We start from the raw sequence: 23,923 nt of genomic DNA on the forward strand, positions 1-23,923 counted from the left end.
GGCTGGTTTGGCAATCCCATTTTCAGTTCTTCCTTTCTTCCCCTTCCCTAATTTAGCCTCTTAGCCTCACCTTATTTGGTGAGCGCAGGGCAAAATAGGACACTCCCACACCACCTTCTGCCCACCCTCCGCTTTACCTTCCCCTTTCAGGCCCTCAAACGATCCTCCTCCTTCCCCACCACCTGGCACCATCCCAGAACCTACCTTCCCCCAGAGTAACGCATTCGGCGGGCGGGCCGACGTAGAAAGAGCAGAGGATTTGGGCTCATGTTTCTTATCACCTTTATAGCTACCGTTTATTGAGAACTCACCCATTTACCAGGCTATATGATTTTTTTACAGCAATTCTACGAGCTGATTATCTCATTTTACGGATAAAGAAACCGAGACCGAGAGAGGTGAAGTAATCGCTGCCAGGTCACGCACCCGCCAACTGGCAGTGCCAGACTGGAAGTGAGGTCTGACTCCCAAGTCAGTGCTTGGGCCAGTTCCGGGGCGGCGGTGCCACCTTTGGCAGCTGGGGCCCCCATCCCTGTGCTACTGCCTCTAGGACCGGAGTCCTCCCTGCCCCCGCCGCCCTCGCCGCGCCCGCCGGGTCCTCGGCGCAGGGTGCTCGGCCTGCGCTCCGGGCGGGCGGCGCGGGCAGGTGGGCGGGCGGGGCGCCGGCCGGGGAGGCGGGTCCTGGCGGGGGCGTGGCCGGAAGCCTTAAAGCGGCCGGGGCCGAGGGGCGGGCCGTAGAAGCCGCGGGTAGCTGCGATCTTCTCGTCGCGGCGATCTTCTCCTCGTTTGCTAGCGGATCGGGGCGCCGTCATCATGTCCCTGGCGGCCTCGGCGGGCCGGGGCCCGGGGGCCGTGTGGTCCCCAACGCACGTACAGGTGACAGTGCTGCAGGCGCGGGGCCTGAGGGCCAAGGGCCCCGGAGGCACGAGCGACGCGTACGCGGTGATCCAGGTGGGCAAGGAGAAGTACGCCACCTCCGTGTCGGAGCGCAGCCTGGGCGCGCCGGTGTGGCGGGAGGAGGCCACCTTCGAACTGCCGCCGCTGCTGTCGGCCGGGGCCGCGCCGGCAGCCGCCGCCACCCTGCAGCTCACCGTGCTGCACCGCGCGCTGCTCGGCCTCGACAAGTTCCTGGGCCGCGCCGAGGTGGATCTGCAGGAGCTGCACCAGCACCAGGGCCGCCGGAAGACTCAGTGAGTGCGGGCCGGGGAGAGGACGCTGAGCGGAGGCGCCGGCCCCTCGGGCTGGGGCAGGCGGGCAGAACGTGTGGTGTGGGCGCGGAGGTCCTCTTGGAGTGAGCGCGGCAGTCACCGCGCTGCTGGGTCCCAAGGGGGCGGACGGAGAGGGGCCTTTCGAGAGGGATCCCCTGGACTCGTAGTAGTATTCTTATCTAGCTTTAACTTCTCCTTCAGCTGCCCCGCCCAGCTCTCCCTGTCTGTGCGCTCTTTGAAAGCAGGGCGGGGGTGGGGAGCGTGGATACCTGGGACATTTTTCAATCAGCTGAACCTTGCTCTCAGTTTGTGGAACCTAGTAAGCGCTTACTGAATTTTTGATGAGTTGAAATATATGTGGGCTGGCGAACACCTCTTCTCGGTGTGGGTAGTGTGTCTTTTTGATGCACGCCTTAGCCTCTGTGGAAAGCCTCTTGGGGATTTCTCTGTACTGGACACCGAGCTGAGAATGACCGGCCGGGCGCAGGGAGGATTAACTGGAGGAGTGAAACCCACTGCCACTCGCTGGCCCTAAGGCTCACCCAGGGACAGAGCAGGGGCTTTACAGTGCGGGGTGGGAGGAGGTGGGGAATGGGGAATGCAGGTTGCCTGGTGATGGCTGACCCCACCCCCACCTCACAGCGGCAGAAGGGGCTGGGGAAGAGAATTTGCCACTCCCTTCCCCCAAAGAATGGTGGAACAGTTTGGTCTTAATTTTCAGACTGAAAAATATTAACCCTGTTTGCCCTGGCCCCAAATTAGTAAGGATTTCCCAGCGATGGCTGGAGCCCGGGTCTGAGACCCAGCTGGGAAGTAGGCATTGTTTCCCTTTGGAGTTTGTCTAGTTTTCTCTGTTCTACTCCCAGTGGACGCCTGCTTACCTGTAGTTCCCCGGTCAAGAGTTCTGCGTTAGGGTTTCTCACTCCTGCGGGGACAGCTGGGCAAAACCCAGTTCACCCCACCGTATTATGATTTATTTGTTCTCTTTGCAGGTGTTCAGAATGGAACATTTGATTATGGTAATCTAGTGTACCCAAAGCTAGCCTTGCTTAGCTTAATTGGTTGCTTTGCGGGGCCTTAAATATGCAAGGCAGTCATGTTGCCACCTAACTGCTACAGTTTTTGGAGCACACTAATTCACTTTGTGTGGTTTGGATATAAACAGTATGTTAACTTTCCTCGTGAAGGAGACAGGAAAAGCCAGAGGGTTTGAAGTTTCCAGACTCCCTTTTTTGTAGGGTGGGTCCAATTTCAGCATGCATGCTTGCAAATGTAATACCTGATTCACTTATCTGGCCAAAGATGAATAGGCATTTCTGAACTCAAATCAGATGAAAATAGAGAGCCTTGAGGTGAGGATGGATGGGGTATCTCGTGGCATCAGTTTACAAGCCATAGGTAAGCAGTATCTTTGCTAAGGAGGGGATGAAGCAATGCTAACTTTCCATTTGATTAAATGAGGTTTGGGGCCTTTAGGTGACTTCCTTTCCAGCTTCAACTGGGCACTGTTGGCCGTCCTTTGTCCTGCCCCATCCTGAGATGTGTGGATATTAACTTCCCTCTCTGCCATCTGTTTCTTATGTGAACGTTTTATTCCCTCGAAAAACAGATCTCATCTTCCTGCCACAGATAGGGGTTTCAGCTTCCTGGGTCTGATGCCCACTTCGGTCCTGACTCATTGCTGGACTTCTGGCTATTTGGTCTCTAAACACCCAAGTTTCCCTATTCATAAATGGAGCTTGTTGCCAGACTTAATTGATCTTTGTAGGATGTTTCTGTGTTTCTGGATTAATGGGGCCCACATATAGATTCAGAAGGTTCTGTTATTGCTTTGTGAGGAGTGAAAACCTTCCTAAGCTCCCAGTGTCAGGAAAAGTTCAGTCTCTGTATCTTCATTTTTCTCCTCCTCCCCGATGTAATCCTAAACCCAGATGGTTATTCCTGTCTCTGTTATATGAGCTGATTACCACTTAGTCATGGTATCAACTTGTAGGAAAATGGAGCTTAATTGATGGTTTTTTAAATAAGTGCAAAGGAAGGCTTCTTTGCTCCTCTAGCGGTAGGTGAAATTGCAAGCTTTCCATCTACCACTTCCTGGGACTTTCCAAGGTGCTGGGGGAACCCAGTTAAGCTAAGCCTGTCTGATGCCCTGGTACATCAGTTGGGTGTTCGAGATAGCTGACATTCGGAAAATGAGATGTACACTGAGAGGCGGAAGTTTAAGAAAGAAACTGGTTGGGCTAGGAAAGTCATTTGAACTAGTTATTAACTCCACCTTGGACATTAAAAACGGAAACAAAACAAAAGCTCAAATCTTGTTCTGTAGGTTGGGTGTATGTGTGTGTGTGTGTGTGTGTGCATGCATGCATGTTAATCTCTAGCAAAGAAGAGTTGTTGCTATAGAGTACGACTTTTGTCATGGATCTAGAAGCTGAAACTCAAGGTGTTAAGAGCTAACTGTGCTAATATTTCCATTTGTTCTCTTGATAAGGCCCCTTCTATCATATATTTGGAGTCAAGAGAATATACTTTTTATAATGACTCAGATTTTGTGGACCTCAAATTTAGTGTGGTAATACACATCTTTAAAACAGCAAATAGGCTCGCATATAGCGAGGATGCATTTAATAGGGAAGAGTGCATGGCCCCTTTAGTGAGGAAGAAAGGGAAATGAATTGGCTTTGCTCTTTGCTTAGCTGTGAAAGACCTGTGGTCTTAGTTGGGCTGAATAAACTGGGAATCAGTTAAGTCTCACGATCATAAAACAGACATGAATTGGAGAGGCAGGGTGAGGTCACCAACACGTGGGAGCTCTCTAGTCTGATGTACTTTGGGATCCTAGATTGATTTTAAAAAAAAAATCTTTTCAGGATACTAAAAGCAACAAAATTTGGGGAAATAATCTGTTAAGGACAAACTTTAAAAAAAAAAATTTTTATTTTTCTTTCTTCTCTCCAAAGCCCCCTGAGTACATAGCTGTTTTAGTTGTGGATCCTTCTGGTTGTGGCATGTGGGATGCTGCCTCAGCATGGCTTGATGAGCAGTGCCACATCCATACCCAGCATCCGAGCTGGTTAAACCCTGGGCTGCCCAAGAAGAGCGGGCAAACTTAACCACTTGGCCATGGGGCCGGCCCCTGTTAAGGACAGATTAAAATGAATATTCATTCATGCTGGCTACTGGAAGGCCGTCATGTAACTAAATATCATGAAACAATACTGGAATAGTTTCCAGATATGCATAGAGAATGTGAGTGATGGAGAGTCGTCTTCTATCTCTTAAAGATTCAAGAGGGAATTGGGTTGCATCTGAAAGGATTTGGATATTACTAAAGGTCAGATATTTTGACGAACTGTAAGCGTAGTAAGATTCTGTCATAAGTTGCTAAGGTAAATTCGGGTTATTAAAAAGAATTAAGGGCTAGATAGTTGTTTTACTAGGAGAGCTGGATGCAGAGAAATGACAGCTGACTGTAGAGATCTATAATTCACAAATTATAAGCCGTCGACATTTGTGCTTCTCCCTGTACGTTTTCTAACCACATTTAGGTTTTTCATAACAGATTGGAAAGTTCGAGTGATGTCGTCCTGGTTAAGGTTTTCCTTTCTGGGGATTCCTCTCGGAGATAACACAGCCTTCCTGGAAGCCTCCCACCTCTCGCATCCCCTCCCACTCCGGGGAGGAAACTGGTCTCAGTGCCCAATGCTGAGTTGGTTCTCTGTTGGCTCTGAGATAAATTACCCTACCCTGCTCATATAAATGGAATGAAATGAGTAAGAAGGGGGAATGTGCCTTAAAGTCATGGTTCCGGTGCTGTGAAAGATGTCCCCTCATGCTTTGTCATAGTCTTCTTTGATTACAGTGTCATCTGTCAGACCTTCAGTTAGCGTGGGGGAAGTTCCAGCTGCTTTCCCCTGTGTTTAAAGTTCATCCATACTTTGAGTAAATATATTTTTTTAATGGTTTGTGAGTTTTATTTATTTTATTTATTTTTTTTCTGCTTTTTCTCCCCAAATCCCCCCAGTACATAGTTGTGCATTTTTAGTTGTAGGTCCTTCTAGCTGTGGCATGTGGGATGCTGCCTCAGCGTGGCCTGATGAGGGGTGCCATGTCCATACCCAGAATCTGAACCGGTGAAACTCTGGGCCACCGAAGCAGAGCTCGCGAGCTTAATCACTTGGCCACGGGGCCAGCTCCTGAGTAAATTTTTTTTTTTTTTTAAAGATTTTATTTTTTCCTTTTTCTCCCCAAAGCCCCCCGGTACATAGTTGTATCTTCTTCGTTGTGGGTCCTTCTAGTTGTGGTATGTGGGATGCTGCCTCAGCGTGGTTTGATGAGCAGTGCCATGTCCGCGCCCAGGATTCGAACCAACGAAACACTGGGCCGCCTGCAGCAGAGCGCGCGAACTTAACCACTCGGCCACGGGGCCAGCCCCCTGAGTAAATATTTTTTAATAATTTTTTAATAATTTTTTAATGCCTGCCCTATGCCAGGTGTTGGGTGTACGGTGTAACCGGTGGTGAGCAAAGCAGCCACGATCCCTGCTTTCAGGATGCTCAGAGCCTGTGGGGGAGGGAGACATTAAACAAATGAACACATAAATAAATAATCATGTATTGTGATAAGCAGTGTGGGGGAAGAGAACAGGGTGTCGTAAGAGAAAAAAGCAGGAAGGACATGATTTAAGGAAGATTACAGATAGTCTCTCTGAAGCAGAGACCTGAAGAATAAAGAAGAATTTCTCTAGTGAAGAGTAGAAGGGAGCCTGATGGAGGGGGAGCAGCCTGTGCAAAGGCCCTGAGACAGGAACAGCTGAGAAGCTGGAGAGACTGTAGACTGAGGCTGAAGAGGAAGGCAGGGCTTTATTTAAGAGCAGTGGGAAGCCACTGAGAGTTAAAAGCAGAGGGGTGGTGTGATCCAGTTTGTCAGGAATCACTGTGGCAGTTGGATGGAGAATGGATTTGAAGCCGTCCTGGCCTGGAATCAGATGGACAGAATGGGAGGCTGTTGGAGTAATCTAGGTGACTAATGGTGGTGGCTTGGGCTAGGGTGACTCCTCGGAGATGGACAGAGGTGGGTGGATTTCAGAAATATTTTGGAGCTTCAGTTGGCCTGACTGGTGATGGATTGGATGTGGGTGGGGGCGAGTGAGAGGACGTGTTAAGAATGAACAAATAAAATAAGGAGAGCTGGCTGTTGAAAATGAATCAGGAAGTGGTGGCTGCTTTCTTTCCTCAACAGTCACTGTGATACTAGAGTGAGGTCACCATTACAAGGAACTCTGGGCAGTGACAGCCCTGAGTCGAGTCTTTGTTGGAGTGAATTAGTAGGAAACACCATTGAAGCCAGGGTGCGTATATGTATGTCTCTTCCAGTATTTACTGTTTCAGTAAGACAGGCCAAGTCTTTGTTTTTAAGAGCGTGGGTGATGAAATCTCACTGGTGTGCTCTAACAGCTGATGAAGTCACTGCTTCAAGGAATATAGGACTAAGAAAAGGAAAAATAATATATAATGTTAGGAAAAATAAACCCATAAAGGAAAAATAAAACTCTTGAGGCAAGTCAGTCAACCATTTAAATGTTTTTCACATCAGAGAAGGTAAGTCTACACAAGAGTCTTGGGCCCTTTTTGTTTTGCTTAAACTTCTTTTGGTTACAAAGACTTCTATTGTATTTCTGTAACTACGATCAGAGGAAGGTCTTTGTATGTAGTATCTGATATGTCATTTTAATTGTAGTTATTAACTAAAAAATGTTATAATTACATTAAAAGCAAGACATATGCTTATTAAAATGTCATCAACTGCAACATACATTTGGTGACATCACTCTTCTCCCCCTTGACAATAATCTTAGATATCCACTAAAATACTATGATTTTACATCTGATATGGTCGTACGTCCTAGAAGACTATGCTTCGCACCCTGTACTTGTGGAGGGACACTAGTGCTGGCTTAGTTCCAGAAGGATTAAGAAGTGCTAGCCCAGATGGAGAGAGTGAGAGGAGGTCATTTTAGGCCTTATCTTCAGAGCAGTTCCCTGGGTGACCTTTGGTTCTGGATTGGGTCCAGATCTCTAAACCTCCGGGCCTTTGAATTCTAGCAAAATCAACACCTAGACCCTTGCCTTGGCCTTTGAAGAAGGCTTTGAAGAAAACCAGTTCGCTGCCAAGATCATTTGTCTTGGAAAAAACTTGGCGAGTAAATTCTGGTCCACTTAAGGTGTCCTAGGTCAGATCTCACGCCCCAGCTGGCTCAGGAGGAGACCAAGCCTGACTTTCACCTGCTTTTCCCTTGGCCGGGGACCATGTCAGTCTTGTCCTTGGCTGTGTGACTAGCCCAGGGGCTCATACACGTCTCTGTGAGTGAGTGAGTGAGTAGGCACAGGGCGGGCGGGCGTTGGCTTGTGGCTGTAGAGAACTGTTGAATCTTACGTTTAGCCCAGTGGGTTAAAGGCTGAGGGGTCCGAGGTGTGCGGTCGAAGCCCTGCTTCTTTCGAGTCCCGGTTTTGGATGTGGCCTGCCCGACAGAGCCCTTTCTTAACATGAGGAAGCAGGTTACCTTCAGCAGCTTGGTGGCTAATGATGCCTTTGGCAAAGGAGCCGCTTTTAGCCACTAATGAGACGAGAAATTCCTTTCCTGCAGGGAGAAGTCTGGAGATAATCTGTTAGAGAAAAATTGAGGGCTTTTTAGTCTCCAGGGCGTCCCTGAGGGACACATTTAGGAATGTGCCTGTGGAGAGAAAAACGGCAGCAATAATTGTCTTTTCTTGAATGCGGGCCTTTGAATGGAGTGGAGGGAAAGCATTGATAAGAAATCCCAGAAAAATGTTTCTAGAGGTGTGGCTGCTGCACACTTCACTTTTTAAATACTCTTTTGTTAAAAAGGACATGGCTGACCCAGGTGGAACAATTAAGGCTTCCAGAAGGCCTGGTCTGAAAAGGCCTCTGTGATCAGAAAGAATGGGGGCCTGTGTGAAGGGTGCCTGTGGTAGGCTGGGTCCCACAATATTTCTTCAAGGATGTTGCCTCCTACAGCACCAGTCCTATGGGGTTTTCCTTTTATGCTAATGGAACTTTCCATTTGTACTAACCATTTGTTGTTAAAACAGGGCTTAAAAATGCTTTTGGTGTGGGTTCTGTTCCTCCTCTTTGGGACGTCCCTTGATTGTGGGATAAATTGTAGATGCTCCGCTTCCTTGCCAGGAGCTCCCATGGACAGGAGTGTGAGTCTGTCGGGGTGGGGGGGCGGGGGGGGTTGGCTAGTGGACAGAACGTTCTTTGCTGTCTGTTACACTGAAGTTTGTTTGTTTTTTTTTGTCCTGACTGAGAGATGGGGATTCAGACTATTGCATTTTCTTTTTCCATCCTTAAAGTCTGAGTAAGTGATGAAGGACCCCATGGTTACCATGAGCCCGTTCTTTGGCAGACCAACTAGAATTCATCAGAGGCATTTACATTTGGGCAAGAGGTGAGATATCTGATCTGATGGTAGAATATTAACATTTGCGGCTTTTTGAGATATGATCAAATAAAAAAACTGGTAAATAGATGATTGCAGGAGTGGTAGACTTACATGTTTAAAAATGTGTCAATTTTTCTAGTTCTTGGAGAATCTTAAAATAATGCCAAAAGCATTTCAACCTGCTTTTTCTATGATCTCTCCTTTACCATGTCATTGGCCAGATTTTGGGATTGCATTTGATGGCTACAGATGGCCTCACGTGCTGCTGGATTGGCTGTTTCAGGGATTAGGGTCAAGAACAGCCCCATTTGTGGCTCTCATGATTTACCATGAATTCTTGCAAGTAGGTGACAGTGGTCAGAGGGGAAGGTCAACCTAAGGAGGCAAGGTTGGCTGGTTGGTAATTCTGTGTTTACAGTTAGGTAATGATGACCAGCCGCCTTGGTCAACAACAAAACTTGTTACACTGAGCTTCTCTAGGGTCCACACCGCTGCCGTTTTATAGGTCATAAACATCTCTGTCCTGTTTGCTCTGCATTGCTTCTGGGCTACCCAGAGAAGCATGTGGACGTCTTACCCCCATGGAATCACTCCTTTTCCAGACCCCTTGTAGATGTTCTCAACTGCTAACCCCACCTGATTTTCAGCCTTATTTTTCTTCCCTGGGGAAGACAGTTAATAAACTGCTTTTTAAAATTTCATCTAAGAAGGATCGAGCATGTCTTCCATTTCAAACACTACATCAGGACTGTTCTGTTCCTCCTACTTCTTTCCTCCCCCGAGGCCAGAATGCCCTATGTCACAGTGCTTGGTTGCTGTGGAGATAACTCAGGCTGCAAGTCATGGTTGAGGTTTTCTTCAGGGAGGGGTCCATCACTGACCCTGGAGTCCAAGCTGGACCCACAGACAAGGATTTCTTGAAATTAACAGTCACACCTTAAAATGTTGAAGTAGCTCGTACAGCTGGTGGTCTTCCTTTGCCGTGCGTTTCCTGGAGCCCCTGTGCCCAATGCGAGCATACAGCATTAGTTCATTTTGCTGGAGTCCCTAAGTAGGTGGTTCTTATGGCCCCTTGGGGTTTAAATTAACTAAGAACCTTTTTTTGTATAAGAATCCTTATGTGTGATGAAACTGTATACTTTAGCGGGAGGTCCTTTTCATGTCTAGTTATTTTCTCATGCTTAAAAAAGGCAGCGGTTGTCCCACTGTCACAAACACTATGATGTTTGGTAAACCCCCTCTCTGCCCTGCTGGAGGGTCAGCTCTTCACGGCAGAATCTGGCCTCTTCGTTTTGTCTTTCCAGTGCCTGGCATGTAAAAATGTTTGGACCAAACCTCTGGAGCCATTGTTTCTCTGTATGTGCCTTTAATCTCTGAAGCCATCATTTCTCTGTATATGTCTGCCCTCTGGAATGTTTTAAAGGAAAACATGTTTGCCTCAGCTGCAGAAAGATTAGTTTTGAGACATACCAGTCAGTCCTTTCCAAGTGTAACCCCGCATGTCTGCAGGCAGCGCTGGGACTGCGTTTCCTGGCAGCGGGGGCCACACTGCCCTCGTCCCCCCACATTCGGATGGAAGGCCCCCGGGAGCAGCTTTCCATGTATTTGAGAAACATACCTTCTGAGGCAAATGGACCCTGAGAATTGGGCATGGTTGGATGGTTTTAACTGTTTTCAAAATGACTCTTTAAAAGCCCTGGAGATGCGACAATGAGGATCCAGGCACTAGCTCCCCAGCCAGCAACTCGGGAGGCAGATTCTGTGTCCTGCACCCTGCCTGTTTCCTTCCTGTACCTAGATCATTCTTTTTTACATTCCCTTGCTGCTTTTAATAGGACATCGTTTTTATGGCTGAGTAGTAGTCCATGGTATATATACACCACATCTTCTTTATTTAATCATCCCTCGATGGGCACTTGGGTTGCTTCCACGTCTTGGCTGTTGTGAATAATGCTGCAGTGAACACAGGAGTGATGTATCTTTTTGAATTATTGATTTCATGTTCTTTTTGCGACAACATGGATGGACCTTTAGGGTATTATGTTAAGCGAAATAAGTCAGGCAGAGAAAGACAAATACCATATGATTTCACTCATATGTAGAAGATAAACAAACACATTGATAAGAGAACAGATTAGTGGGTACCAGAGGAGAAGGGGGTGGAGGGGGGTGAAAAGGGTAAAGGGCACATATATATGGTGACAGATAAAAACTGGTCTGTTGTTGGTGAACATGATGCAGTCTATACAGAAACCGAAAGATAGTGGTGTACACTTGAAATTTACACAGTGTTGTAAGCCAGTATGACTTTGATAAAATAATAATAAAAAAAAGAATTAAAGTACCCCCCCAAAACCACCTCTTTTTGTAAGTGTAGAAGACATAAATGAATTTTTCTATATTTTTAGTTGTTGCCTTCTCTTGTGTTTGACCTCAGAAACCCAAAAAACCCTCCAAACAGTGGGGCAGCCTGTTTGGATAATATGCATTTTTGCTTGTATATGCCCAAGACCATCGCTTGACTGAGGGGCCATGGATGGGTAGGAAGACTGAAGTTTTCATTCTATACCATTTTGTATAATTTGAATTTTTCCCCTATGCCTGTTATTCCTTAAAAATATAGTTGATATAAATTTCCTGTCACTTTCTATATATTCAGAGAGCCTTTTAATTTTTGAGGAACTGAGTGTTAATTATAAGTGAAGAGAATTACTTGCTTATGGAAGGGATCATTTGATTATTTTTAATAGGTTCCAGAATATGAGTTTAAATAGAAACTTGCTACATTGGGATTATGGCTTTCCTTCTGTACTCTGCCCTTTGGACTAGGCAAATGAACCCAGCCCTGATTTCTGAGATAATTCAAGCTTTCTGGGCCTACGTGAAAGATAATGCTAGATCACACCCACGCTGCTGTCACATGCTGTGTGGCCATGCGGGACTTTATTATTTATGAACTGCTTGCATGAGGTGCTGGAATTAAGTGAGCTAAAAGGCAGTTGTACAGAAACACTTAAAAATTGAATTGGTGCTTAAATGTTGAAACTCACAAATGTGTTCTGGTTTGGGATTTCTTCAGGTGAGACATTTCTGGATTGTGGCTTTCACTCGTTGAATTATGCTTGTGACAAATATCCCTTGCTTAAACTGTTTGAATTTAATGATAAGGATAATATTGGTAGTAGAAGAAACAGCTCCTGTCTTCCTTTCCAGCTTTAATCAGTCTAGCACAGATTTTTAAAAATTCTGAACATTTGCATTAGATGCTTCCCTGCCTGTGATTCTGACAGCTTTTCACGTCCTTCAGTAGCCCTGTGGCTGCTCTTGGCTGCCTGGTGCTTGGTTTTAGGTTTGCTTGTGAAAATAAGCGACAGGAACAGTTGGCGAAGTGTCTGTTCACATCTCCTAGAGGTGTTAGGATTTTCCAAAACAAATCCCACTTTGCTGCTCAGGGATCGAACCTGTGTATGAGGTCATAATAGGGCCTCAGAGAGGATTCTAGAGTTGGTTGTAGCTTCACTCAATATAAACAGACTTTGGTGCTGACACTTTTGGAAAAGTGGGCCTGGTCCCATGAACTGTCAGGTGGCATTCTTTGAAGGTCAGTACTGTCTTTGCATCTGCGTCCCCTGGGAGGGCTAACAGAAGAGGCTGTGTGGAAGAGCCGGGAGAAGGCCCTGACCGGCGCTCCTGGCCTGGGTGAGAGGTGAAGCGCTCCCCTGCGGCTGGTGTGGTCATCGGTCTCTGCATTCAGCTCTCAGCAACTTCCCCTTTTCAGTTGCCCACAGTTGGTATTTACAAAAGCTACCCACCCTTCATCACCAAGGCTACCGTTTAGCACATGACTGTCAGAAGAGAAAAACACAAATAATCCTCTGAACATCTAAGTGACAAATACGCACACTCTTCCAGACCAGGTCCTGGAAATGTATGGGAAAGACACTAGGCTGGCAGGGGTGGGGGCATCTGCAAAGACCTTGCATCTTCCGCTTCTCCACCTGTGGATTGTGGTTTTAAGAACCGTAAAAGCTTTCTCCTAAAGGTCCAAGATCGTAGTTCACGTCATTTCCTGAGATCTTGGCTGTGTTTTGTCAATCCAGGTTAGGTTCTCCTGGATGACTGCAGACTGGAATTCGTGTGATCTTCTGACTTATGATTGGTGGCTGGCTATGGTGGGTTTTCCTCTTTCTTCTTTTATCTTAAGACATTTAAATTAGAAGCTTAAGCTTACTTCAAAAAGAATTTAAATTTGAGCCCTCCTCTCTGTGTGTTCCAAAAGATGGCCCATGGAAGATATGCTAGGAGAGAGTGCAAAGTAGGAATCTTCGTGTCAGAGAAAGAACAGGAGCTCTGGAGAAATGCAGTGCTGATTCAAAATCCTGGCTATGCCCCTTAACAGTGACAAGACCTTGTACCAATTACCTAACTTGTAAACCTCAGTTTCTTTGTCTGTGAAATGGTGTAATATCCACTTCGTGTCATTCTTATGAGACGTAAGTGAGGATGTTTCTAAGTGTGTACAGTGCCAGGTATGCCGTTGGTGCTGTTTAAGTGTTAGGTTTCTGCTACCCTCTGCCCCTTTCCTTTAAGTGTAGAATCAGCTGAGATAGTGGGGGCAGCAATCTGCCCTGTGAGAAAGACAGGCTGAAGGTGAAAGAGGAAATTGTGCTTATTTGGGCAAAACCATCATTTCCTTAAAGTTGTGGCCCTCGGCTCTTAAGTAGGTCACTGAGAAGAACATCGGAGTGTGGGTTTTCACTCTGTGAGCGTGGCTCCGGGCATGGCTATCGGTAGACCATGCGCTAGAGTGGTTTGTTCTTTCATGGCCGTGCTGCTAACGGGGCTCACATTCTTACAGTTCGCTGGGTGGAAATGACAAGAGGGGGTTCCTTTTTCTGAACTTTCTCCTTCAGTGGAATTGGACTGATAGAATACCATTTGCCATATCTTGAATTAATTTGCAAATGACCAAGGAAAATATTTGAATAAGGTTTGAAATATTCCTTTTTCTGATTATTCAGCTAGGGAAGAAAGCCTCCTTTCAATTTCTCAATTTTGTATTGTGGTAAAATATACATAACACAGTTTACCATCTTAACCATTTTTAAGAGTATAGTTCTGTGGCATTAAGTACATTCACATTGTTGTGCAACCATCACCACCATCCATCTCTAAAACTTTTCTGTGTTCCCCAGCTGAAACTCTGTGCCCGTTAAACACTGACTCCCCACCCCCTCCTCCCGCAGCTCCTGGCACCCACCCATTCCTTTCTGTTTCTCTGAGTTAGAGTACTCTAGGGACCTCATATAAGTGAACTCATACAATATTTGTCACTTTGCGATTAACTTATTTCACTCTTTTAAAAAACACACATGTATTTTTTACTCTGTCTTGTATTTTCCATTGCTCTCTGGCTGGGGCTGTTTTGCAGACTCTTGCTTTGCTCTGAGATTTGCTGGTAGATTTGCATTCTACCTTCTTAACTGTTGGTGTACGATCTTTGCATTTTTACCCTATTGAAGGAAAATACCAGTCATAGGAAATGATCTGATGGAATATCTTATTTTTAGTAATAGCTCTTTATTGAAAGAAGATTTTAGGTGATGATACACTAAGTAGAGAATCAGATCTTGTCTTTGCCTGGTGGGTATCTTCTGAAAAATAAAAGAAGTTCTGCCCTCATGCCCTGTCCCTGCCTCCACTCCCCAGGGAAGAGAGCATAAGAATGTGTTTGTATAAGAGGTGGTAGCAGAAGGAGAGGCCGGTTAATGGGGATTGTGAAAATTGTTTTATCCGCTTCAATTCAAAGGTATCCTCTCCATCTTTCTCCACGCAGGTGGTATGCCTTGAAATCCAAACCAGGAAAGAAGGAGAAGGAGCGAGGAGAAATCGAGGTTGACATCCAGTTTATGAGAAACAACATGACTGCCAGCATGTTTGACCTTTCCATGAAAGACAAGTCTCGGAATCCATTTGGGAAGCTGAAGGACAAGATCAAGGGGAAGAATAAGGACAGCGCGTCAGACACTGCTTCAGCTATCATCCCCAGCAGGAGCCCCTCAGCCGACAGTGATGACGAGTCTTCTCCGAAAGACAAGAAAAAGAAGTCAAAGATCAAGACCTTGTTTTCCAAGTCTAATTTGCAGAAAACACCGCTTTCCCAGTCCATGTCTGTCCTGCCTACTTCAAAGTCAGACAAAGTGATGCTTCGTCCTGGAGAATTTCAGTCCCGGTGGGAGGAGGACGACAATGAGGACGAGTCTTCCTCTGCCTCGGACGGTCAGTTTTCTCCTTTTCACTTGGCCTTTCTCCCTCAGCTTAGTCTACTTTGCTGTGAGAGAGAAGAAACAAACAAATCTCGAGAGAAAGATTTTAATTCAGCTCCTTGGTTACTAAAATGATGACAGTGATGGTGGTGCTGGTGCTGGTGCTGGTGCTGGTGATGATGGATAATCTTGGTTAGGAAGCCGTCTCTATTTCTACACCCTCTGGTTTCTGAGAATGTATACAGTCCTTTTCCGAAATGTCTGGCTCTGTAAGTGCTGTGCGTTAGTCCAAGCATTTGGAGCTAACAGAATGAGTGCATCCAGGTTTTTTTATTATGAGTAAAACCATAGAACCTTACAGTAATTCTGATATCTCGTTAACTCATCAGGTATTTATTGAGCTCCTGCTAATGTGCTTAACCCTAGTGGGATACCTCCCTAATGAAAGCTGAGGAGTCCCAGTCCCCTTAACTCTGAGTTAACTGTGTGTTTTTTGGGTATGTGTGGGGAAGATTGGCCCTGAGCTGACATCTGTTGCCAGTCTTCCTCTTTTTGCTTGAGGAAGATTGTCACTGAGGTAACATCTGTGCCAGTCTTCCTCTATTTTGTGTGTGGGATGCTGCCTCAGCATGGCTCGATGAGCAGTGCATAGGTCTGTGCCTGGGATCTGAACCCACAAACCCCGGGCCACTGAGGTAGAGTGTGTGAACTTAACCACTAGGCTGCCAGGCCAGACCCTTAACTGTGTATTTTGAATTTCAGTTTCAATGACTACATCCCTGCTATTGGGCAGATTCTGCTACTCTACCAAGAGTGCTGTCCTTTTCATTGGTCAAATGCAGGGTCTCTCAACCTCGGCACTGCAGATAGTTTGGGCCAGAAAATTCTTTGTTTGGGGGGCTGTCCTGTGCACTATAGGATCTTTAGCAGCATCCCTGGCCTCCACCTGCTAGATACCAGTAGCACACCCCCACCCACTTGTGACAACCGAAAATGTATTCAGACATGGACAAATGCCACCCCCCTCCAGTTGCCTGCCACTCATTTAACTTATTTCCTCTTGTTCTTTGTTTTTCTTCCCACAGTCATGTCGCACAAGAGAACAGCAAGTGCAGATCCAAAGCAACTGAACCAGATCAACTTCAGCCTTCCCAAGAAGGAAGGACTCTCCTTTCTTGGTGGCCTTCGGTCTAAGAATGACTCCCTTTCCCGCTCTAATGTCTGTATCAACGGGAACCACGTTTACATGGAGGAACCAGAAGCCAAGAGTGAGACCAAAGACAGCAGCCCATCCTCTTCCCCGTCGCCTCAGGGCTTCAGGAAGAAGCATTTGTTCTCCTCTACGGAAAACCTGGCTACTCGGTCTTGGAAGGAGCCTGGGGAAGGGGGGACAGTGTCTTCTGACAGGGCGCTCTCTGAGTCTTCCACAAAGGACTCTCTGAAATCCACATCTCTGCCATCGTACCGGCCACTGGTCAGCGGGGACAATAGGGAGAGCACGGCTCCAGCGACCTTGGAAATGGCAAAAGAAACCAAAGAGAGCAAGAAGCAGGAGAACAAGAAGTCCTCCCTGCTTTCCCTAGTGACGGGAAAGAAGGACGTGGCCAAGGGCAGTGGAGACGAAAGCCCTCCTGCCGTCCGGCAGAAGGAGGAGGAGAAGGAGGGCACGCTGAGGGGAGGCAGACCGAGGGCGGGCGCCCCGGGGCCTGGCGGAGACCTTGGGAAGAGATCCGAGAGGGACACTCCGGCCGTTGTCTCTGGACGGGGTCAATCCCTGAACCCCTTTGAAGAAGTGCAGATCACAGAGCTGGAAGCTGACCCAGAGCCCAAGTCTGAACCTGCACCCCTTGTGACCTCCGCAAGGGCGCCCCAGACCAAAGCCGTCAAACCTCGGTGAGTCCTGGCCCCTCTCACACAGGCCCTTCCACCTCACTGTTCGTGGCAGTCGGCGAGGCCTGCTGTTAGAGCAGATCGTGCCTGCTGTTTGTGGTGGTACCTGTGTATGCCAGAGGTTTACTGGTCTATGCTGTTATTCTTAACCAGGCCCTACCGCCTGGCTGCCCCTCCCTGTACAAATTACAAAACGATGAGTCCCAGCGCAAAGCCTCCGCCAGCAGGCATGGTCTGTCCATCTCAGTAAGATAATCGGGCCCCAGTCGAATGCCATGGTTTGTGGCAGGTACTGAGTGTCGCAAGTTGGGAATGCCAGGTTTTGGTTGTGGTATGCGCAGAGCTTGTGTTTATGAAGCTCTTATCACTTGTCTCCCCTGGAGGCGGACGTTATCTTTCCTCCCTGCACTTTGGCATTGGTTTGCTGGCGTGAGAGACCCCTGGTCCACTCCCGAGTCTGCTTGTGACAATTCTCTGTGTGTTTACGCTGCACCTTGTTGCAAGAGCCTGAGGGAGCCTCGGGGGTTCTGCTTTTCAGCACGACTCACATTCTCACAAACAACATTTCTGTGGTCTGGGGTGGGGGAGACTTTTTTTTTGAGATTCTGCTTACATTGATTTGACGCACATAGACGCATGCACACACGTGGACACACACAGACTGTTTCTTTTCAAAATCTGTGCCTGTGCCTTCATCTTTGATGGCTTTGAGCTTTTTAGATGCTTTTCGTTTATCACCAAAAGAAACTGTAGGTTGTTGCTTTGCCTGGATCTTTGTGTCTCTGGCAACAGCCCTTTGTGTGGCAGGTGTGCTTGGTGAAACAAGTCTGTTAAGTATTTTGTATGTTAAGTATTGGTGTTCCTTCTTTAACTTCTTAAGTTAGTGCCCCAAATATGAAAAAAGTTCTCCCCTTTGGAACGACTTTACTTTTACATGTTTTTTGCCTCTCACGATGCATCTGCAACTGACCTGCAGATTTTATTTTGTCCTTTTTGCAGACTGGAAGTGTCTCCAGAGGTTCAGCCCACAGCCAGGCTTCCTTCTTCCCCTGACGCCCCTGTCTTTTTTTCGGCTCTTCCTTCCATTTCTGGCCAGACACCTGTCCCTTCTCAATTGGGGCATGATTCAGAGACACAGTCCTCTGACTCTCTTTCAGTCTTCTCCTCTTTCTCCTCTCCCATAGCAGCTCCCATTTCCACATCCACTCCGATTAAAACCTGGCCTTCCGCAGACCAGGGCCAGGCCGCTTCTGAAGCACTGCCTTCGCTCCTTGAAGCAGAGTTGCAAAAGGAGAGTTTCACACAAGTTCCAAAGACTGTTTCCTGTGCCTTGGGATCACTTGCCAAACAGCCACCCATTCCAGTGTGTAGAGGGATGGAAGATTCTCCAATGGGGAAGACCAGTGAGATAGGCACAGAGAATACTAGTGGCCATGACTCAGAAAAGTCTCTCCTGAAGCGGCCTGAAACGGGGCAACATGAAGGGGAACTGAGGGTCCTCCCCACAAAACAGCAAGGCCACATCCCCGCTTCTGAAGAGGCCCAGGAAGTAACAATGGCCCTTTCACTCAGAAGCGGCAGGATGGAAAGCCCGGCCGGGAAGCCTCCGATGGGGGAAAACACAGACTTTGAGAGTCGGTCCAGGTCTCCTGTGGAGAGCAAAGGTGGGGATGGCGGGATGCCTGCAACTGAAGAAGCAGCGACCCCTCTTCAGCGGGGAGGATCGGTGCCTGCACTTGACTCTGCGCTGCAGAGACGTGAAGATGCGGGTCTGAATGTCAGTGAGGGCTGGAAGAAGACCAAGAAGCGTGTGTCATTTTCTGAGCAGCTCTGTACAGAGGAGGAGGTGGAGAAGTCCGCTGGGTTGGTTGAAGAGGACCTGAGTAATCCCCGGGAGCTGACCTGTGAAGGGGCTGCCGCTGGAAATGGGGCTGCCGGGCAGCCTGCTGAGTCTCCCCACACAGAGGGCTCCGAGAGGGAAGCCGTGATTGAACCCCAGCCACTGAGTTACAGCGCACTGGCCTCTGTGGCTGGTTGCCTTGTCCTCCCCTCTCGTGAGGAGAGTTTCTCAGAAGGCCCCCCCAGCGACGGAAGCTCAGAGGAAGACAGTCCATTCGTCAGGGTTGGGGGAGACGATACCCTTATGGCTCAAAATCAGAGCAAAGCCAGTGATCATGAAGGGCTGTTGTCTGATCCCCCGAGTGACATCCCGTCTGCCTCAGATGTTCAGTCTCCAGTCATGGCTGACCTGGACTTAACCCTTCCTTCCATTCCTGAAGTCGCATCAGATGATGAAAGACTAGATCAGGTTGAAGATGACAGAGAGACAGCCAAGGTGGCATCTCTGGAAGTAGGAGCTTCTTCCTTGAGCACGTTACCTGCCCGTGCTGAGAGGGAGAAGGCGCCGAGTGGTGAGGCAGAGGGGTCTGCTCCTGCAGAGAGCCCACAGGACCTCAGGACGAAAGCACCCGAAGCACCTGTCGCAGCTTCTTCAGAGCAGACGACAGCTTTCGGAATTCAGAACCCGTATCTTGGCAAGAGCTCACACTTGGAGAAACAGCTGCCAGGCCCTGGCGGTGGCGAGGAGGAAAAACTGATGGGAAATGGGAGGCCAGGTCAACCTCCTGATGCGGCCCTGCACTCTCCTATATCCGGCCCCTCCTTTTCTGAGACCTTTCCTGCCACACATTCTTTCTCCAGCTCTCTACACTCTGACACTCACACCAGTACAGCAGAGTCTCAAAAAAAAGCAACAGCAGAGGGCTCCGCTGGTAAGGTGGAAAATTCTGGCAAGAGGAAGCCGCTTCTTCAGGCCTGGGTCTCACCCTCAGAGACACATCCAGTCTCACCTCAGCCAAGCGCTGGAACTGGGTCAGCCAAGCACAGGTGAGAGATGGGGAAGATGGGCTTCAGAAATGTTGTGACAGCCCTCCTGTACTTTTCGCCTGCAGAGGTTCTGGCTTTCTAACTACCCAGAGGTTCTGAGAGCACAGCCTGCCTGTTTTGCTGGCAGGGCCTATTTTAAAAGGGCTGTCCCCTGTGGTGGGACTGTCTCAAGACGCTCCTGCATTTGTAGCAAGAACGTTGTAATCGTCTTCAAACATAGTTTAGGCATTGTTCTGCACAGTCAGATTTGGAGCTCTCAGACTGCAGAGACGTACCGTGACCAGTGTCTTACGAGTCCCAGCACCAACTGAGCGGGTGTGGTGGACCCTAGCAGTGTTGAAAGCTTCCTTTAAGCCCCACCTGGTGTGAAGCTGGCATGTTTGTTCTGAACTCTTTCTTGACTGCTGAGGAACAGAATGCTCTGCAGGGGCTCCCACGGTGGAGTCCTAGGCTGTAGTTGCCGCCAAAAATAAGAGACTGTCTTTAATGTTCTCCTGACATTGATAATGAAACGAACGTCAGGACACCTGGCTAGAAGAGTGTGCTTTGTTGACTTGCATGGCTGCCTAGTGCTGACTTCTTTCGTTTGCACAGGAACATTGATGTTTGTTAGACCGGAGATGTGAACAGAGCATGTCACCACTCTCCCCTCTTGTCTCTCTTGATGCCTGCCGTGTTTGAGATGGGCTGTCTCGGTTTTGCCATTACAGAAAGGTCTAACCACCCTTTCCCCCTTTTCTTTAGACTTCATCCTGTGAAGCCAATGAACACGACAGCCACCAGGATTGCTAACTCCAGCCTGGGGACTGCCACCATCATCAGTGAGAACTTGATCAACGAAGCCATGATGAAGGTATGTCTTCTCCAAGCAGTAGGCGTGTTAGTTAGGGACCTACAAAAAGCCTGTTTCCAGAGTCGCCATTATATACATCTCCCTGGGCAGCAGGTACCACCAGGAGTAACTTAATCGTACAGCTCATGTCTTTGGATAATCTTCGGAGGCCCCTACACTCTCCATTGCGTAATTACTTTTCAATTCATGGTTATTAGTTATTGTTGAATTTTCTGTTTCAAGAGACGGGATTGATACCAGGGCTTCTTTTTTTTTTTTAAAGATTTTATTTTTTCCCAAAGCCCCCCGGTACATAGTTGTATATTCTTTGTTGTGGGTCCTGCTAGTTGTGGCATGTGGGACGCTGCCTCAGCGTGGTTCGATGAGCAGTGTCATGTCCGCGCCCAGGATTCGAACCAACGAAACACTGGGCCGCCTGCAGCGGAGCGCGCGAACTTAACCGCTCGGCCACGGGGACAGCCCCCAGGACTTCTTTTTAATGAGCAGAAAATATCACCTACCATCTGGCCCATTCAAATCAGATATTTTCATTTTTCCGTGTAGCCTTTCTTATCTTTTGGCAGGAATGTGAAATTCTTGTAGTTGTAATCACTGCATAGATATACTTTTTTGTAACTTTATTCTGAAATAATTCCGAAGTTTAAGAAAGTTGCAAGAATAGTACAAAGAACTCCTATATACCTTTCATCCCAATTCACCAGTTGTTGACATTTTACCAGATTTGTTTTATCATTCTCCCCCCACCTCTCCTGAACCCTCTCTATTCTTTCTCTGTATACTTGTAGTTTTTTTTGTCTGAACCATTTGAAAGTAACTTGCATACATCATGCCTCTCTTACCCCTAAATACTGAAGTGTGTGATTCCAACAAATAAGGACATTTATCAAAATCAAGAAATGTAACATTGATGTAATACTCTTTTCCCATCTATAGTCCATATTTCAACTTCACCAATTGTCCCAGTAGTGTCCTTTTTAGTGTGTTTTTCCCTAGTCCAGGATCCAGTCCAGGATCACTCATTGTGTTTAGTTGTCTTGTCTCTAGTCCCCCTTATTCTGGAGTACCTCCTCAGCCTTTTTGTGTCTTTTAAGACATTGACATCTTTTAAGAGTTTAGATGAGTTGTTTTGTGGAATTTTCCTCAGTTTGGATTTATCTGATATTTCCTCGTGGTTTGGTTGAGGTTGCACATTCTTGGCAGGAATCAACTGAACAGATAACGTGTCCTCCTCAGTGCATCATATGAAGAGGCGCCTTACATCAGTCTGTCCCGTGAGTGGGCGAGTTAACTCTGATGACGTCGTTTAGGTGGTGTCCCCCAGCTTCTCCAGTGTGAAGTTGCTGGTTTTTTCCCTTTACAATTAATAAGAAACTTGTGGGGAATTAATTTCTGACTATGTATGTATCCTGTTCCTCATCAGCCTTTGATTCACAGGCTTTAGTATCCATTGATGAATGTGGTAGTTGCAAAATGATGACTTTCCAGCTCCATCACGTGCACGGAAACTCTCTTCAGTTCTCTTTTTCACTTAGCAGTATATCATAAGTAATTTTGCATGTCGGTTCTTAATTATTCTTTGACATGGTCATACCAGTATTTACTTAACCAGTTCCCTATAATTGGATATTTGGGTTTTCTGTTTTTCATTATGAATAACACTGCAGTTAACAATTTCTTGCATAGAACTTTTCCCCTTCTTTTATTATTATTATTTCCTTAAGCTAAATTTCCAGGAAGAATATTGCTGGATTAGAGGGTCTCTTCTCTTTAAAAAGCTTGCGCTAACATTAAAAAAACCAAAAAACAACCCAGAAAAACAAAATCAACCTCCCAGATGATCTCTGCTTTAGTGTCTCCATCCTGCCCTTTCTGGTTCTAAAACCGGAAGGATTTACAATACTGCCGTGTTGCAAACCTCTGGTCTTTGACTCGTTATCACGGGGACTGGAGGAGAATGATCTACCAAGAGATGGGTGACCGTTAGTGAGCGAGGATGTGTTGTTTCAAATACGTGGAGAGGAATTTCCTAATTGACTGCTGGGGGCCACAGTCGGTAGAAATAAACTTCCGGGCATCTAAAAGTTTCATTCAGTCGCAGATTTTACAGTCCTATGGACTCCAGGACATCAAATAATTTTTGTCTTTTTTTTTTTTTAAGATTTAAAAAAAAAATTTTTTTCCTTTTTCTCCCCAAAGCCCCCCAGTACGTAGTTGTATATTCTTCGTTGTGGGTCCTTCTACTTGTGGCATGTGGGACGCTGCCTCAGCGTAGTTTGATGAGCAGTGCCATGTCCGCACCCAGGATCCGAACCAACGAAACACTGGGCCGCCTGCAGCGGAGAGCTTGAACTTAACCACTCGGCCATGGGGCCAGCCCCCAATTTTTGTCTTTTTAAAATAAAACTTTTCGCTCAAGTCTCCTGCAAGCAATTTTAAGTGCCAGGTGACATTATTGCCTCTGGCTCCATTGCACCTGTGCCACCAGGAGCTGGGCTAAAGTTTCATAGAAAGCTAGAGACCGAAGTTTTGGGTAAAGAGGCTGAGTAGTAGTAACGAATTGGTGCTGAAAACAAGTTAGCATCTTCTGGCCATCTTGCCTTCTCTTCCCTTGTAGGCCAGGCTGACAGGGCCGGTGGTAAGCAGCATTCTCAAAATTACCAGCTGTAGCCAGAGCTATGTACCTACCTACCATGTTTATTCTGTAGCCTACAAATGTACCATAACTTGACCAGCTCAGCTTGGCTGGCTCCTGTGGTTGTGTAGAAGAGACAGGACTTGTCTTCCTGGAGTTAACTATGTTTACCAGGAAACTGGGAAAAAGAACAGCATGAAAGGGACAATAATGAAAGCCAGAGTCATTTGGTGGCCTCCTGTCCCCTCTTCCCTTTACTGTGGAATGCACCTTGGCTCCAAAGAGAAACACACACCTAGCTTTCGGGAAGTGAGCAAGACCCTTGGCTCCCATTTTGTTTACTCTTCAAAGCTCATTTAATCAGGGGCTTATCTCCTGACTCTAACTGAGAGAAGAACTTGCCTTAAAACAAAGACAACCACTGCTTATTTTGCTCTTGATTTGTAAGCCCTCCTGCTGTCTCTCTGCTTGCCTGTAACAAAGCTCTTGGTCCTGGACCATACCTAGTAAATATTCTGAGTAAATATGGGAGGTTTCCTGGAGACTGCTATTGGCTGGCCATATAATAGATGCTTTGTACTAAGGCATAAACAAAATTTATAAAAGTAACTACTCTTTAGAATGTTGCAAAATGAGAGAGAGGTTGGGGAAAGAAATTGCATAGCTAAAGTTACGAAAAACTAGCTGAATCATTGCTATAATGGATTTTTTTTTTTGGTTATT

At 47.0% G+C, this 23,923-nt stretch overlaps 1 protein-coding gene across 9 annotated transcripts in view; it reads left to right on the forward strand.

The window, feature by feature from the left end:
- The first annotated feature begins 691 nt into the window (after positions 1-691).
- Positions 692-23,923, forward strand: part of RAB11FIP1 (RAB11 family interacting protein 1) — a 29,396-nt gene continuing 6,164 nt past the window's right edge. Inside the window, exons 1-6 of one of the 9 annotated variants that reach the window (XM_070253100.1) lie at positions 12,139-12,274; positions 12,774-12,845; positions 14,510-14,952; positions 16,025-16,832; positions 17,829-19,715; positions 20,460-20,568. In XM_070253100.1, coding sequence (XP_070109201.1) covers positions 12,826-12,845; positions 14,510-14,952; positions 16,025-16,832; positions 17,829-19,715; positions 20,460-20,568 — 3,267 coding nt within the window. In that variant the 5' untranslated portion in view covers positions 12,139-12,274; positions 12,774-12,825. Of the gene's footprint in view, positions 1,191-8,436; positions 8,680-9,498; positions 9,725-12,138; positions 12,275-12,726; positions 12,846-14,509; positions 14,953-16,024; positions 16,833-17,828; positions 19,716-20,459; positions 20,881-23,923 lie in introns of those variants that run through there. The other 8 variants (XM_023630694.2, XM_070253101.1, XM_023630695.2 and 5 more) reach the window with 8 other exon arrangements.

The sequence above is a fragment of the Equus caballus genome, chromosome 27, assembly GCF_041296265.1.
Source record: "Equus caballus isolate H_3958 breed thoroughbred chromosome 27, TB-T2T, whole genome shotgun sequence".
In the NCBI taxonomy this organism is placed as follows: domain Eukaryota; kingdom Metazoa; phylum Chordata; class Mammalia; order Perissodactyla; family Equidae; genus Equus; species Equus caballus.